This window comes from Cricetulus griseus (assembly GCF_003668045.3).
Source record: "Cricetulus griseus strain 17A/GY chromosome 1 unlocalized genomic scaffold, alternate assembly CriGri-PICRH-1.0 chr1_0, whole genome shotgun sequence".
NCBI lineage: Eukaryota > Metazoa > Chordata > Mammalia > Rodentia > Cricetidae > Cricetulus > Cricetulus griseus.
In genome coordinates this window covers 92,936,186-92,949,979 of record NW_023276806.1, presented here as the reverse complement: position 1 = coordinate 92,949,979, position 13,794 = coordinate 92,936,186, and the positions used below count along the sequence as shown (strand labels likewise).

Genomic DNA, 13,794 nt, shown 5'->3' with positions numbered 1-13,794 from the left:
TTGAGCCATTGATGGATGCCAGAGGCTATCCTCGGCTGATTAAGGCATGCCCCACCACTGCCTGGCTTATAGGCTAGCCTCATATCTGGCCACTGCTACAGAAGCACGGAGGCAGGCGTTTCACTCCCCCAAGTCAGTGGCATGCTGCGTCCCCAAAGGCCCAGCCATCCCGAGCTGCTACAGGCTCAGCAGGCAGGTCCATGCACGCTGGGCGGGACTAGGCCACAAGGGCTGTCCTGGTAGCACCGGTCTCAGGAATTAAGCACAAAATTGCTGGAAAGCTTTGTTAGTATATCCAGACCCATTATCTGTTTTTATAACTTTTGCCATTCCCATGTAAGCAAAACATCTTAAACAGTGACTTATAACATGCCTGATGGCTTCTCCTGTTTGTGGAGTGGCACATTTTTAACTTGCCAAACTCTGTAATGTGAGTCACATCCATTTGCCATAAATGGTTGGGGAGCAGGCCTTGAGGATTCATCCTTAAATTAGCCATAGCCATATTGTGGACCTATTTTACATTGTTTGATGATTTGACCAGCAGTCTCTCTGGTTAAGCCAAATTTCTTACTTAGACTTTTGCTATTATGAAGAAAGTTACAAGCCTGTCAAGCTTTTTCTATTTGAGGCAAATCAACTGATTTTGTTAATCAGTTAATTCATTCCATTTGGCCAGTAATCAGTGAAAGGCCTATTTAATAGGTTCCCAATGTGACCCATAAACATGATAATTCTCTTAGGTGAATAACATTTTGAATTTGCTCAAATTAATCTAATATTGGATCCTATGTATGGAATTGTCTCTATTGCCATAAGATCCTTGAAGACATAGTGACTGTCAGTATATAAATTAAATGAATTATTTACCAGGATTTAAAAGACCATTATAACAGCTTGCAGTTTGATTATTTGAGATGAAGCCAGAGCTGTCTGCTCTATCTATTTCTTTTTATTAATAACCTATATAAGTGACTCTCCCAATAGAACCATTGGTAAAAATTAACATAGCATATTTTTATAGGACTGCTTTTTACAATTTTGGAAATACAAAAATGCATTAGTGCAAACTGTAACAGTTCATGAGCTAGAAACTGATTATTAATTCTTCCTGAAAACTGAGCAAAGACAATCACCCATAAATCATTGTTCTGAAACCATCAATTAAACTGTTGCTTAGAGTAGGAGACATGTATCATACTTCGTTCTCTTTTAAAATACTTTCTAAAACATTGAACAAATGCGCATTTGGGTGTCAGCAATATCGGGGAAGCTGCACACCCCAGCAAGGATTACAGGCTCCTTATACAGAAAAAAAAAAACAAAACAGATCAGCATACAGGCAAGGGGCATAAAGTGATTGATTACAAAGTATGATCTCATGTTAGAGTGGTCACCCAGGTGTGACTTGCTTTTCTACAAAGGAAAAACCATAGAATGTACCCTGGGAAGTCCTTGATTGTTTGTTGGCCAGCCAGGTGTGACTCAAAGAGGATTGTTTTGGCGATTGCCCCCGTCTAAACCATAGGACGTGTCCGGGGTTGGGGCCAACCCCCTTGTAATGGGCCAAGGCCTGTGGGAAACTTTTTCTCTCTGTGAACTAAAATCTTTTAAAACTTTTTCTCTCAGTAAACTAAAATATTTCATTCCCCCATCTTTTTTTGTGAGGTTTTAATCCTAAAACCCATGGTCCTGCTTATTGCCTGAGAGCCTGATATTGCTGATTAAGAACTAGGGCTTGGGTTATGGATAAGCATTCTTTAATAAATCGGAGTAGGTGATTAAGAATATATAGCCCAAAAGTAAGCAGCAGTAAAAGAATAAGTAGGGGTCCTAAGAGGGTGGAGATTCCTTTAAACCAGCCTTGTTGGAACTCCCGTTCCTTTCACCGATGGTTGAGTCTTTCTCTGAGCTTGGCCATGGAATCCCTAATAACTCCAGAATGGTTAACATAGAAACAGCACTCCTCTTTTAGGGCAGCATAGAGTAATCATGGAATTGTTGTCTCTCCAGCGTCCCCATTAGGGAGTGAGAGATATGAACTTGTCTACCTTTCTAGTTAGTTGTTTAGGTATATCTCGATCATTATCTCCTTATAGAATATTACTTAAAGGATTTAAATCATCATTAGATATCCAAAAAAATACTTAACCAATGAATATTTTATAACAATTTCTAAAAAACTCATTTAAAAGATTTTTAAATTATCTTTTCTAATTGTTATCTATTAAGCCCCAATTTCTTTAGAATATAACATATGTCTTTAACAGTTCTCTAGATTTATTTAGAGTTTTTGAGTAGCCTTTTCTAATCTAATCTTTGAGGCTGACAAGCTGATAAGACCTCACTTGCATGTTAGCTGACCTGCCAAGCTGTGAATCTAATAGGTTGGCTCTTTTTTGAGGCTTCTCATAAATCCTTCTCAAAATCATGCATCAACCCTTATTTTCTAGATGTCCTTTTTTAACCATAAAATTTTAGTAAGACCTACATCCTCTCATCTGCCAAATTTTTTATAGTATCATAGATTCCTCCTATCTCTAAGCTAATGCTATAAACTTTTGCTAACTTTTTAATTGACTATCTCCTAGGGCTCAAACCATAATTTTTCCTGTTAAGACATTGACTCATTAACTGGATGCTGTTTTTTCTCTATTAAAGTGATTTTGATATTTTTTAAACAATATCCAAAGCAATGTAAATATCTCTAATCATATCCAAGGCAATTTAGGCATTTCTATTCATCCGCATTCATAAATTCACAATCACATCACGCCTCCAGGTGTGGCCACACCGTTCATTCATAACTTGCATACGTCTCACATTTCTCCTTTTGCCTAGGTTATGATCAGCTTGTAGAAAAGAAAAATCCTAATTGAAATTTTTAACATAGTAGCTTATAGTCAATCGTTGAAATATGAGCATCCAAAATTTGAACAATTCTAATCTTAAATATGTTGCCTTTTCTTTTCTATAAGTCTCAAAAACAGTTTCTGTCTGTATCAAAATTAGCCATCAACCGTGTTGGCATCTCCCAAGGCTGTAAGTTGCAGCCCTCAAGCTTGACCGCCTCTAAGAAATGCTACCAGCAACGAGCAGACCAGTGAGTCCTCCATGGCTTGCAAGTATGCAGAGCCCCGGGAGGGTGAGAGCACAGGCTGAGGGAATAGGGGAAGGTCAGTCATTGGCTTCTGTACATGACAATGGTCGTGATTTCTGAAGGAAGTCTTTAACAGTCAGCAAGAGGCGAGACCTCTCACCAACGAGTTCAGGGCTTTGAATGATGTCCTTGAGAAGAGCCCAATAATTAAGAATAACTTCAGGAACATTTTTTTAGGGGGGATTTAATTAATGGCGGAGGAGACTTAATCAATGGGGGACTTAAATTTTTTTCCTGAATATCCTCATCCATGAGAGAAGGTGTGCGTGACTCCGAGGGAGGGCCTTTAGCTTTTGTTTTTGTGCTGTCAGTCTGACTCCCTTTTGTCTCATAGTTTTCAGACAAGTCATTCAGGAAATCTTCTGCTAGAGCAAGCAGGTGAGAAACCTTTCCTTCTGTCTCAGATTCCTTAAGAATATCTCTAATAACTCCATAAAAACTAAAGAAGGAATCTGGGATCTCCTCTCCCTTTTTGAGGAGACCATTAATTGTCCCGCGCGCTGTATGTTCTCGCCGGCAAGAAATACACGCAGGACACTCGGATCCTACTGCAGACAAGCTTTAATGCATCTTGAGAGTTGGGGAGAGCATAAGCTTACCAGAGCGGAGACATTGAACCAAGAAACCCATCCCTTAAATAAAGGCTGGCAAGCCGCCTGGGACGTGTTACCCTATGAATGGCTTCAGCTCCTCAGGCCAAATGAGCCACGGGATAGGCAGAGATCAAAGGAATGGAAATTACCCAGCGCCTGTGAAGTAATTTACATCTTGGTGTCTTCAGGCACCATTATTGTAATGGAGAATGCAGGAACCGGCTCCCTACATATCCCCCTTTTTTTATTAATTAATGATAAGGCTTTATATTTTTACAAGCAAATAGGTCACCCAAATGTTGAGGGATAGAGGCAGAGGTTGTACCTTCCCAAAATCAAACATTAAGACTGTATACGAGAGTCGCGACTAGGCTGTTAGCTTGACCCGAAGCGCTCTCGACCTTTCCTCTGCCGTTTTTCTGGGAAAGGGAGGCTCGGGCAGGCAACCCTTATGCAGGTCAACATACCTCTCAGAGAAGCCTGCATACTAGGCAACTCTGTGCGATGCCTTTGCTCAACACCCTCATTGGGCTGCTCAAACCAGACACTCTACCCTGTGCAATGAGCCTAGGCTCCGGGTGTGCAAGAGCTGTCTGGCCGGCGGCCTATTGCTTAAGCATTGTTAGCCAAAATATAAGCGCTTGGGCGATCTCTCTTTAGTTTTGAGCCTAGAGCTTACATACCAGCCAGAAGTAACACCAATCCGCAAACGGCTGCATCAAACAATCCCACCCCCACCCCTTTCTCATAGACCAGCCAGAAGTAACAGTAATCCGCAAACGGCTGCATCAAACAATCCCACCCCCACCCCTTTCTCTCCGTCAAGGACAGGAGTTAATCTGGATAACAATAGCGGCTCTCAACTCCCGGGGAGAGGGTGGAGTTCCGACTTTTGAAGGTCCGAAGGGGCTCTTCGGGTGAGTCTTTCTGGGATCCATAGGGGATTCTCTTCATCCTGTGGGAAAACACAATAGCTCCCCTGGATCTTATGAGAATAGGATCCGGGCCTCTCCAAAGATCAGTTAAGATATCTTTTCATTTTACCATTTCCTTTTGGCCTTTTAGGTTTTGAGGTGAGACGCTTGGCCTCAGTATGGCCCTGAGCTTTAATGTTTATGAGGCTTTAAAGCCCCAGGCATTCCAGGCCTTTAAGAAGTGTTGAATAGCAGGCACGGCCTTTTCCCCTATCAAAGACTGGGAAAGCCATCTGTAATTTCCTCTGCTCCTCTGATGGTAAAAAGGAGTGGGTACCAAATAATGGGGGTGCTGATGGAAGTACACCCGCTGGATTAATAGGTGATGGCCTCATATTTGCTTTCACTTTTGGCAGCCGATATCTATCGGGGTGGTATCGTGCTGTCTCCTCCTCTAGCTCTGCTTCCTTGCTAGAGTCTAAAATCTCAGAGTCTGAGCTGCTCAGCTCCAAGGCCTCTAGTTTCGTTGTAGGGCAGAGGCTAGGTTTTGAGTCTTTATTTCTCTTAAATTTACCGGGGTGTGACCGGTTATCTCCTATTTTCTCTCCCTCCTTTTTTGTTTCTTTTTCATCTAGCTGAGCTGTTTCTTCTAAAACTTTATCTCTTGAGCTTTCAGAGTCATCAGAGCTATCAAGATTTAAAGCTTTAAACTTACTTACAGAATCATCTAACAAATTATTCACTCCCTTGTCATTAGACATCCCAGGAGGTCCTTTTTTCTTATTTGTTGTTGTTTCTTTTAACAAATTATTCACTCCCTTGTCACTAGACATCCCGGGAGGTCCTTTTTCCTTATATTTTATTGTTGGGTGCGCCCCATCTCTCACTACATTCGGTTTCTAATATGTAATTCTGGACTTCTTTAAGATTGTTACAACAGTGAGAAAGGTCAAAATAGCTCCTAGTAAAAGCATAGAAGCCTCTATATTAACCTCCCAAAATAGCAACATTCCCAAGCCAAAGTCCAGAAAAAACATACCTCTCCGAATTTACCACCCTGCAGTTCTGAATCCGCCCCGTTAGAGGGGTCTCCGCGGTGCCAGAGATGTTCACATGTTCCCGGGTTTCGGCACCATATGTCCCGCGCGCTGTATGTTCTCGCCGGCAAGAGATACACGCAGGACACTCGGATCCTACTGCAGACAAGCTTTAATGCATCTTGAGAGTTGGGGAGAGCATAAGCTTACCAGAGCGGAGACATTGAACCAAGAAACCCATCCCTTAAATAAAGGCTGGCAAGCCGCCTGGGACGTGTTACCCTATGAATGGCTTCAGCTCCTCAGGCCAAATGAGCCATGGGATAGGCAGAGATCAAAGGAATGGAAATTACCCAGCGCCTGTGAAGTAATTTACATCTTGGTGTCTTCAGGCACCATTATTGTAATGGAGAATGCAGGAACCGGCTCCCTACAATTAATATCCTTTCCCACTTTATTCCAACTTAGTGGATGAATGCCAGGCCCATGAATCACCAGCCAAGGACATTTCTCCTCCACAAAACAAACAAAAAAAAAAAATTAAAGAGATCCTTTTTCTTAACTCCAATTCCTCTCTCCCTAAGACTACTCTTTATTTCTCTGATAAAGAGGGCCTCCTTAGAGGCTGAATTGCCCATGACGATAATGGGACAGCAGTACTTACCTCGAGACAGACCGGTGCACGAGCGATGCAGGGCGTCTCCACTTTGGGTCGGCTAGCCTCTTCTTCTCTTGGCGCTGTCCGGAGACCACCGTACCTCGAGCCCCACGTTTGGGCGCCACTTGACCCATCCAGCAGGCCAGGTTATTTGCGGGTCTCGAGGGGGTTGTCACCTAAAGGGGTCATGAGGGCGAGAGAGGAGGGAGACCAACGGCGCAAGAAAGGACAAGAGTCCGTCTGTGCAATGTCAAGGTCTCGATTTACTGAGGCTTAGAGTGGGCTCAAATAGCCCTGCAACAATAGAATTGGGGGGAATAATAGAAGGAACATCAGGTATTTGCTGGGACTGGAACATTCTTCTTGTCAGCCGGAACATCTAGTGGTCTTTCTTGGAACAGTGAACAGAAAAGCTCCAGACCCTTTCTCGGAACAGAAGCAGTTAGCAGTTCCGCTTGGCCAAACCGTATCTAATTACAGGTTACAGGAGGCTCACAGAGCTGGCTTTAAGCCGCAAACTTACAGGTCATTAAAAGTCTTACAAAGGTGGGCTTTAAGCCGCATAGTTTTGGGCCCACGGCCCCTTACAGTTAGTGAACTGTTCAGGAATGGTTAGGAGGTGTGGCCTTGTTGGAGGAGATATCACTGGAGGTAGGCTTTGAAGTTTCAAAAACCCAAACTGTTGGCTATTCATGCCCACTTCAGCAGGGGGTGGGGAGATGTGGTGTGGGGGGTGGGGGGTGGCTTTCCCTATTGCTCACAGAGACTCCCCTTGTGGGCCCTACCCCTGATGTAAGTCTTACAGCTCAGCTGGAAAGGCGTCCTGGCAGTCGGGAGTCAAGGAATACCACAACGTCACACCACACACAAACCTCACACAAGAGATTCATTGGGAAAGACACAGAACAGCCTCCTGTGGGGGGTCGTGGCAGCTTTTCTAATTCCTCCAATTCCAGGCCACAAAGGAAAGGTCCACCCTCCCCCCAAGGAAACCCTATATAAAGTCTGTCTTGTGTCCAGTTCTCTGCTGCTCCTCACCCGAGCAGAGGCAGCTACCCACCCTCCTGTGTCTTTCCCAATGAACCTCTTGTGTAAGGTTTGTTGTGTGGTATGACTTTGTGGTATTGTTTGACTCCTGACTGCAACACCTTTCCCCTCTTAGCTGTAACACTTACTCATACCAGGCCCAGTCTTCCGCTCCCTTTCTGCCTCCACCTTGCAGATCAGTTCTCAGCTACTGTTCAGGCACTGTGTCTGTCTGCCTGCTACCATGATCCACACTGTCTGAAACTGTAAGTAGGCCCTCAATTAAATGCTGCCTTTTATAAGTTGCCTTGTTTATAGTGTCTGTACGCAGCAACGGACCAGTGACTAGACAGGGCCCTTGCTGATCTGCCTTCTGCTCATCACCCTGACTGAGCAGAGGGCTGTGCTGTGTCATCCCCAGGGATCCAATACTGTCCTGCCTCCCTCACCAAAGCAAATGGGAAATACATATTTTTGTGCAGCTTAGCTAGCTGCTTCATATGTGACTCCTCAGCCTGATACTGACCAGGTGGAGGGGGAGGAGCCATAATTCTCTTTGGTGGGAGGCAGACATACTGGCAGACGGTAGGGTTTGCTTTCCTATTCTGTAGAATCATGTTGCAACATCTTCCAGATTCCCTGCCTGTCCCCTCACAGGTGCTGTGGGTGGTGACTCTGCCTTCCTGAGAGTTATTCCTCTTCTAGACTTCCCTTTCAGATACTGATAAGCACTGATCCCCATACCCTCCCTGTTTTAAAGGGTGCCCAGTGCCACATGTCTCTTTATGCCATGCTTATTTTCTGGTCTTGAGGAAGTGAGTTAAATTTCCAACTGAGAATATACACCAGCAAAGACTCACGGTGTATTCTAAATGTTTACAACAAAATATTTCTTGATATTTCATGGTCATTTGATTTACTCTTTGAAACCTCATGTTCCTTAAAAGACCCTTAACAAAACAAATGAAAGGCCTATGATACTTCTTTTCTATTTTTCTTTTATTAGCTTTGTAATTGATGCCATCATACTATTCTTTATGCCAGAGTTTTGGCAGAGGGCAAGTAGCTTTAGAGAGAGTGAAGAAAGGTAGGAAGGCTGCTTTCGTTTTTCCCAAGCCTGACTGGAGGGGAAATTCATGCATCCTTCCAGCTTATAGAACAGTCGCCGAATCTTTATTAAGCTGGCCAACAGCAGAAGGTCGTCTCCAGTCAGGAACCGCAGGGCTGGGATCTCCTCTGGGTCATGGAGCTTGTCAGCAAAGAAAGAGAAGGAGGAAGCTGAATGTCCGGGAGTGGAAATGGGCAGGTGGGAGGACCATTTGGAGTTGGGACAGTGGGACCATTTTACTCTGAATAAGGAAAGCAACTGTCGTGCTGTAGAGCTTGAGAGAGCAAATGGACTTCAAACACTTTCAAAGATTACCATTTATTCAGGAAATTTCACCGTATCTATCAAAGGGAGCTCGAGGCTACCTTAAATAGTCTCTTCCCTAGGAAGTGTCTAGTGAGCCAGGGTGATGAGAAATGCTCTGAAGACCCAGGGGGAAAGTACTGAGGAGGACATCTTCCTAGAGAAGGTACCATGGGGGTGACTAACACTCCTTTTGTTTCTCTACAGTGTGTCTTGACCTCCAGGGGTCCATTAAACCACCTCTTCCTTTGCCTCCTTGCCCTCTCCACGTCCTCACAGTCTGGTGATTCAAGGTTGATGTCTCCTAGCAGCTACAGAGGGACCTGTCAGGACATCCTGCAGCTTCAGGGCCACGTAGGAGGGCACTCAGCCTCAGTGGGAAGGCTAGAGAGCAGCAGAAGCCAGCCTTCTGCTGTGGGGGACTCAGGTGGACAAAGAACACAGTATCTTTGAGTTCCCACCTCTCCCTCCAAAGAAAGGGTAACCGTGGAAACAATGTGTGTGGGGGACCGAATATCCCTGTTATGGAATATTCTGGGTTCCAGGCCCTGGCCACATAAACAGCAGTGGTGCCAGGGAGCTCTGAGTCGCCATTGTATTATAGTTAATTAACATCAGGCTGTAACTGTTTATCTAGCCTGAGGGTAATATGCCTCTTATTTGCATCTGTATGTGTCTAAGCATCTGAATAGGCCCTCACCTGGGCGGAGGTACTGGTGGTATGTGAGTTAGGACAGAAGGTTGGGAGCTAAGCGGGAGAGCAGAGAGAGAGAACAAAGGAGAAATGGTTGCCTCGTGGTACTAGCAGGATGGTTAAGGGACACCAGAAAAGATGGCTAATAAAAAAAAAAAATGGCTCTAGTTCCAAAACATGGAACTGAGAGCTCTCTAAAGATGACAAGATGCCTGTGTTTGGTCTTTATCGTCGTTGCATTCCAAGAAGCTTCCAGGTTCACACACCCCCACTCAGGTAGAACCTCATGGCTGTCGTGGGTAAAAGCTGAGACAAGCCGGGTCTCGATAAATGTGAAAGTAAGAACTCCTTAGCATTGTGTTCTTCCTGTTGCATCAAAAAGTCTTTTCCATATTAAAATCCATCTCCAATAGAGGAGGAGAGAAGCAATGGGAGCTGGTGTGTGTGTGTGTGTGTGTGTGTGTGTGTGTGTGTGTGTGTGTGTGTGTGTGAGAGAGAGAGAGAGAGAGAGAGAGAGAGAGAGAGAGAGAGAGAGAGAGAGAGAGGGAGGGAGGGAGGAGAGTGATGGTGCCTGAGAGAGGACATTTTTATGTCTTACAGAAGAATGTACTTGCCATGAGGGTGATGTACCAAAGGGAGGCTATACATTACTGTATACTCTGGAATAGCTGAGCACCTTGGACATTGCTAACTAAGAAAGAAGTTTGTTAAAAGCTGAACCAGGTAGGACAGCCAGACTGACTAACAGGGCCAAGAATCATGCTGAGTACACTTCAGGTTGAGTCTGAGGTCTCTCTCTTTTGTTTGATGGTCCTGATGAAGGGACCAGCTCCCCTTTCGGCAGCCATAACAGCCGAACACGTGCTTGCCATAAACTTGCCTTGGTCACTTAGAGGTCAGATGCTTGCCTTGTGACAAGGAACCAATCAGAAGTTAGCTGGTGGCGTTATGCTTTACGACCCTGGGTGTGCTTTACAGACAAGCGCACAGCAATGACACACAAAGCATAGCAACCACCCTGGGAGGGCCTATGGGCCATAACAACCAGTTGGCCAATCAACACAGGGCAAGCCCTCCAAGCCTGGAGGCACACCAATCATGAGCCTGTGAGTACCCCTAGACACTCCCCTTATGCTGCCCTATAAGATCTCTTGGGAGGCCCTAGGAGCTGTCTTTGCTAGCCATCCACCATGGCGGGTGGGTGGAAGACCCGAGCTAACATGGGGTTAGCTCGTTAAATTACAATAAAGCCTCATGCAGTTTGCAGCAAGCTCTCGAATCCTCCTGGTGATTGGGGTGACCGCAGTCGTGGCCTGGGACCCCGGATACCTGAGTTTCCCGGGGGTCTAACACTGAGACAGTCTGTCTGTGCTGAATATTGAGATCATAGTTTCTTATGAAATGCATAAATTTTAGGAGTTGAAGGCACTCGTGAAGTTTGGAGCAACCTGCCTCTTTAAAAGCAGATTAAAAGAGGCTTCTCAGCGTCTAGGAGGTGTGTTCCAACTCACTGTGCATATGGAAACACACAAACTTCTGTGAATATCTCTCTGCATCTGTGTGGCAGCTCTGTTTGCTCAGTGCATAGTCAGTGCCAGGTACCCTGCTTAGCATTTTACATTTTCCCAGACTTCTCACAGCAGCTGTAAGACAGGAATCATTGCTTATAGTTGAGAAACTTTAGTTCACTCATATAGCCAAGGGGCAGAGCTGAGATTTGAAACTTCAGACTGTAGCTTGATGTCTTTCTTAATTCCTGCATTACAGCCATGGAGTGTGTGCTTTGATCAAGTCGGGGCAAGGCACTAGGATAAAAGAAGCAGAGAGAGCCTGCTCTATCCTTTGGGAGCTAATTGTCAGTGGGAAAGGCAGCCATGATGCAAGAAAGGCAGCCTAGCAGAGCCAGTGTAGGGCAGGGACGAGTCCAGGGTATCTCAGAATGTAGGAGATGATGATTGGGTAAAGACCTAGGCAATCTGGCAGTTTCTTCTAAGGAGTCAGGGCTTGAATTTCCTCTTAACATGATTAGAACTCACATTTCCTGACCCAGCCTAGGGCTCTCAGCCATAAGCAGAGAGGAAACAGAAACCTCACAACACAAACTCTAAAAACTACCAAGGTAGAGGAGTGCAGTCACACAATGAACACTTGACACATGCTACTGGGGACTTAAGTCTGAATTGAAGGAATTTTGAGAGAGAAGAAAATGTAAGGTTGCTTCAAACACACAGGGAACCTTCATCATGAATTCTAAAGATTCTCAGTGAACATATTAGGCATAAATATATTCAATCAGTAATAACATTAACAAAGTTATTTTACTCTTTAAATGATTTAAAATCGCTGGGCGTTGGTGGTACACACCTTTAATCCCAGCACTCGGAAGGCAAAGGCAGGCAGATCTCTATGAGTTTGAGGCCAGACTGGTCTCCAGAGCGAGTGCCAGGATAGGCTCCAAAGCTATACAGAGAAACCCTGTCTCGAAAAACCAAAAAAAGAAAAAAAAGATTTAAACTTTTTTTTTTTTTTTAACACACTCACCGTTATTTTGGTTCCAACACTGATTCTTGCCTGTTGACCCATTGCTAGAAAATTAATGGAGATCTTGTCTTGTTCTAGAATTCGGATTCCAATGTGATGGTTCAGAGCCAGAAAGACGGGTTTAAATGAAACAAAGGGTGAGGAAGGCATGGAACTTGACCAGTTCCAAGTTCGTATTCTGTTGCCAGCTTGATCGGAGTATTGGCCTCCCAAGATGTTGATATATACCCTGGAAGGAAATCAGAAGGATATATAAGAGAGCTGAATGTGGTGGCTCACTCTTGCAATCACAGCACTCAGGGGCTATGGTGGGACAATTGCCAGAGTGAAACCTTGTCTTCAAAAACAGAAACAAGGCTAAATGGTTGTGGCGCATGCCCTTAATACCAGCACTTGGGAGATAGAGGCAGGCAGATCTCTGTGATTTTGAGGCCAGCGTGGTCTGCAGACTGAATGCCAGGACAGGTTCCAAAGCTACACAGAGAAACCCTGTCTCAAAAAAAAAAAAAAAAAAACCCAACCAACAAACAAAAACACAACAACAAAAACCCCAGAAACAAAAAGCCCTACGAATGGTAGGTCTAGAATTCAAGGCTGAGTTAGCCCCGTTACTTCCTTACCAAGGCATATGAGTAGTGGGATCTTTAGGAAACTTCAGAGGTAATACTACTCACTTTATGACATTTGAAGTACTCAGTTCAAATTGAAGCATATTTATAAACTGAAGTGGGTCCAAAAAAAGCTGGGGTGGGGAGGGGGTGGTGATAAGGGAGCCCTTTAGGTTTCATCTAGGAAAATAAAGGATATACAGGGAAAGCTGTTCCTGAGAGAGGAGGGACCAATGCTTAGATTTTCATCAAGACAGAATGCAGAACTGTGGATGTAAATTAGGGGCGTACCCAGATCAGTCCTTGTTAAAGAGAGCTGATGCAGCTAAAAGTCAAATGTCCTTCCTTATATATTGGGGGGGGGGGTTAAGATGGTGCTGGTTACCAAACCTGGGACCTTGATCATGCTATGCATGCTCTCTCCCACTGGGCTGCACCACCAGCCATTGTGTTCCAGGCTTTTGGGAGCTAGATGTTTGGGAAGCAGGGGCTCAGGTTTACTTCTGAGTTCACTGCAAGGGAGAAAAGTTTTATAGCAGATTGTGACTTAAATCAAGTGGGCTTCTCCACCACAGGGCATTGACAGGGGCCCACATTTACTACATTATGAGTAATCATGCTTGCTCTGAGGTTTCATGTCACTCATCACCCTGACATTCTTCTGTGCAAGCTTGTTCCCATGCTCCCTTATCTTTTTCAGCAGAGGTAACCATCCCTACCATGAGCAGAGGTCTGTATTCTTAGAAGGCTGGCTTGCTTTGACAATACATTCACTGTTTGACTGTGAAATGCCCATGAGGGCCCCCATGAGTAAGATAACTAATATCTTGTTTCTCCAGCACTGACTACTGATACTAACCTGAAAGCAAAAGAAATGAAAAGCCGAGGGGATACCCTACTAGACCTGGAAAGGTGTGATTTCACACAGCAGCATTAGACTAAACTGTTCTCAATCAGTTCTCCAATTACTCATGGAGTTTATACCATAGACTTAGCTGTGTAAAGATAAAGATTCAGGACATGCCTTCAAGAAACTTCAACATGAGGAGAAAACAGACTTGCTGCACAGAGGCAGAGGGAAGGGGCTTTGGGAATGTCAGGAACCAGAGCACCCAAGAGTTCAGTTCATGGGATTGGAGCTCGTGAAATCAC

The 13,794-nt window shown here is 44.6% G+C and overlaps 1 protein-coding gene across 1 annotated transcript in view; it reads right to left on the bottom strand.

Annotated features, from left to right (window-relative positions):
- Positions 1 to 7,154: 7,154 nt before the first annotated feature.
- Positions 7,155 to 13,794, bottom strand: part of Erich6 (glutamate rich 6) — a 28,321-nt gene continuing 21,681 nt past the window's right edge. Inside the window, exons 11-12 of the mRNA XM_035451698.1 lie at positions 12,035 to 12,263; positions 7,155 to 8,637 (exon numbers count right to left, since the gene is read on the bottom strand). Of these exons, the coding sequence (XP_035307589.1) occupies positions 8,377 to 8,637; positions 12,035 to 12,263 (490 nt within the window). The 3' untranslated portion in view covers positions 7,155 to 8,376. The remainder of the gene's footprint in view (positions 8,638 to 12,034; positions 12,264 to 13,794) is intronic.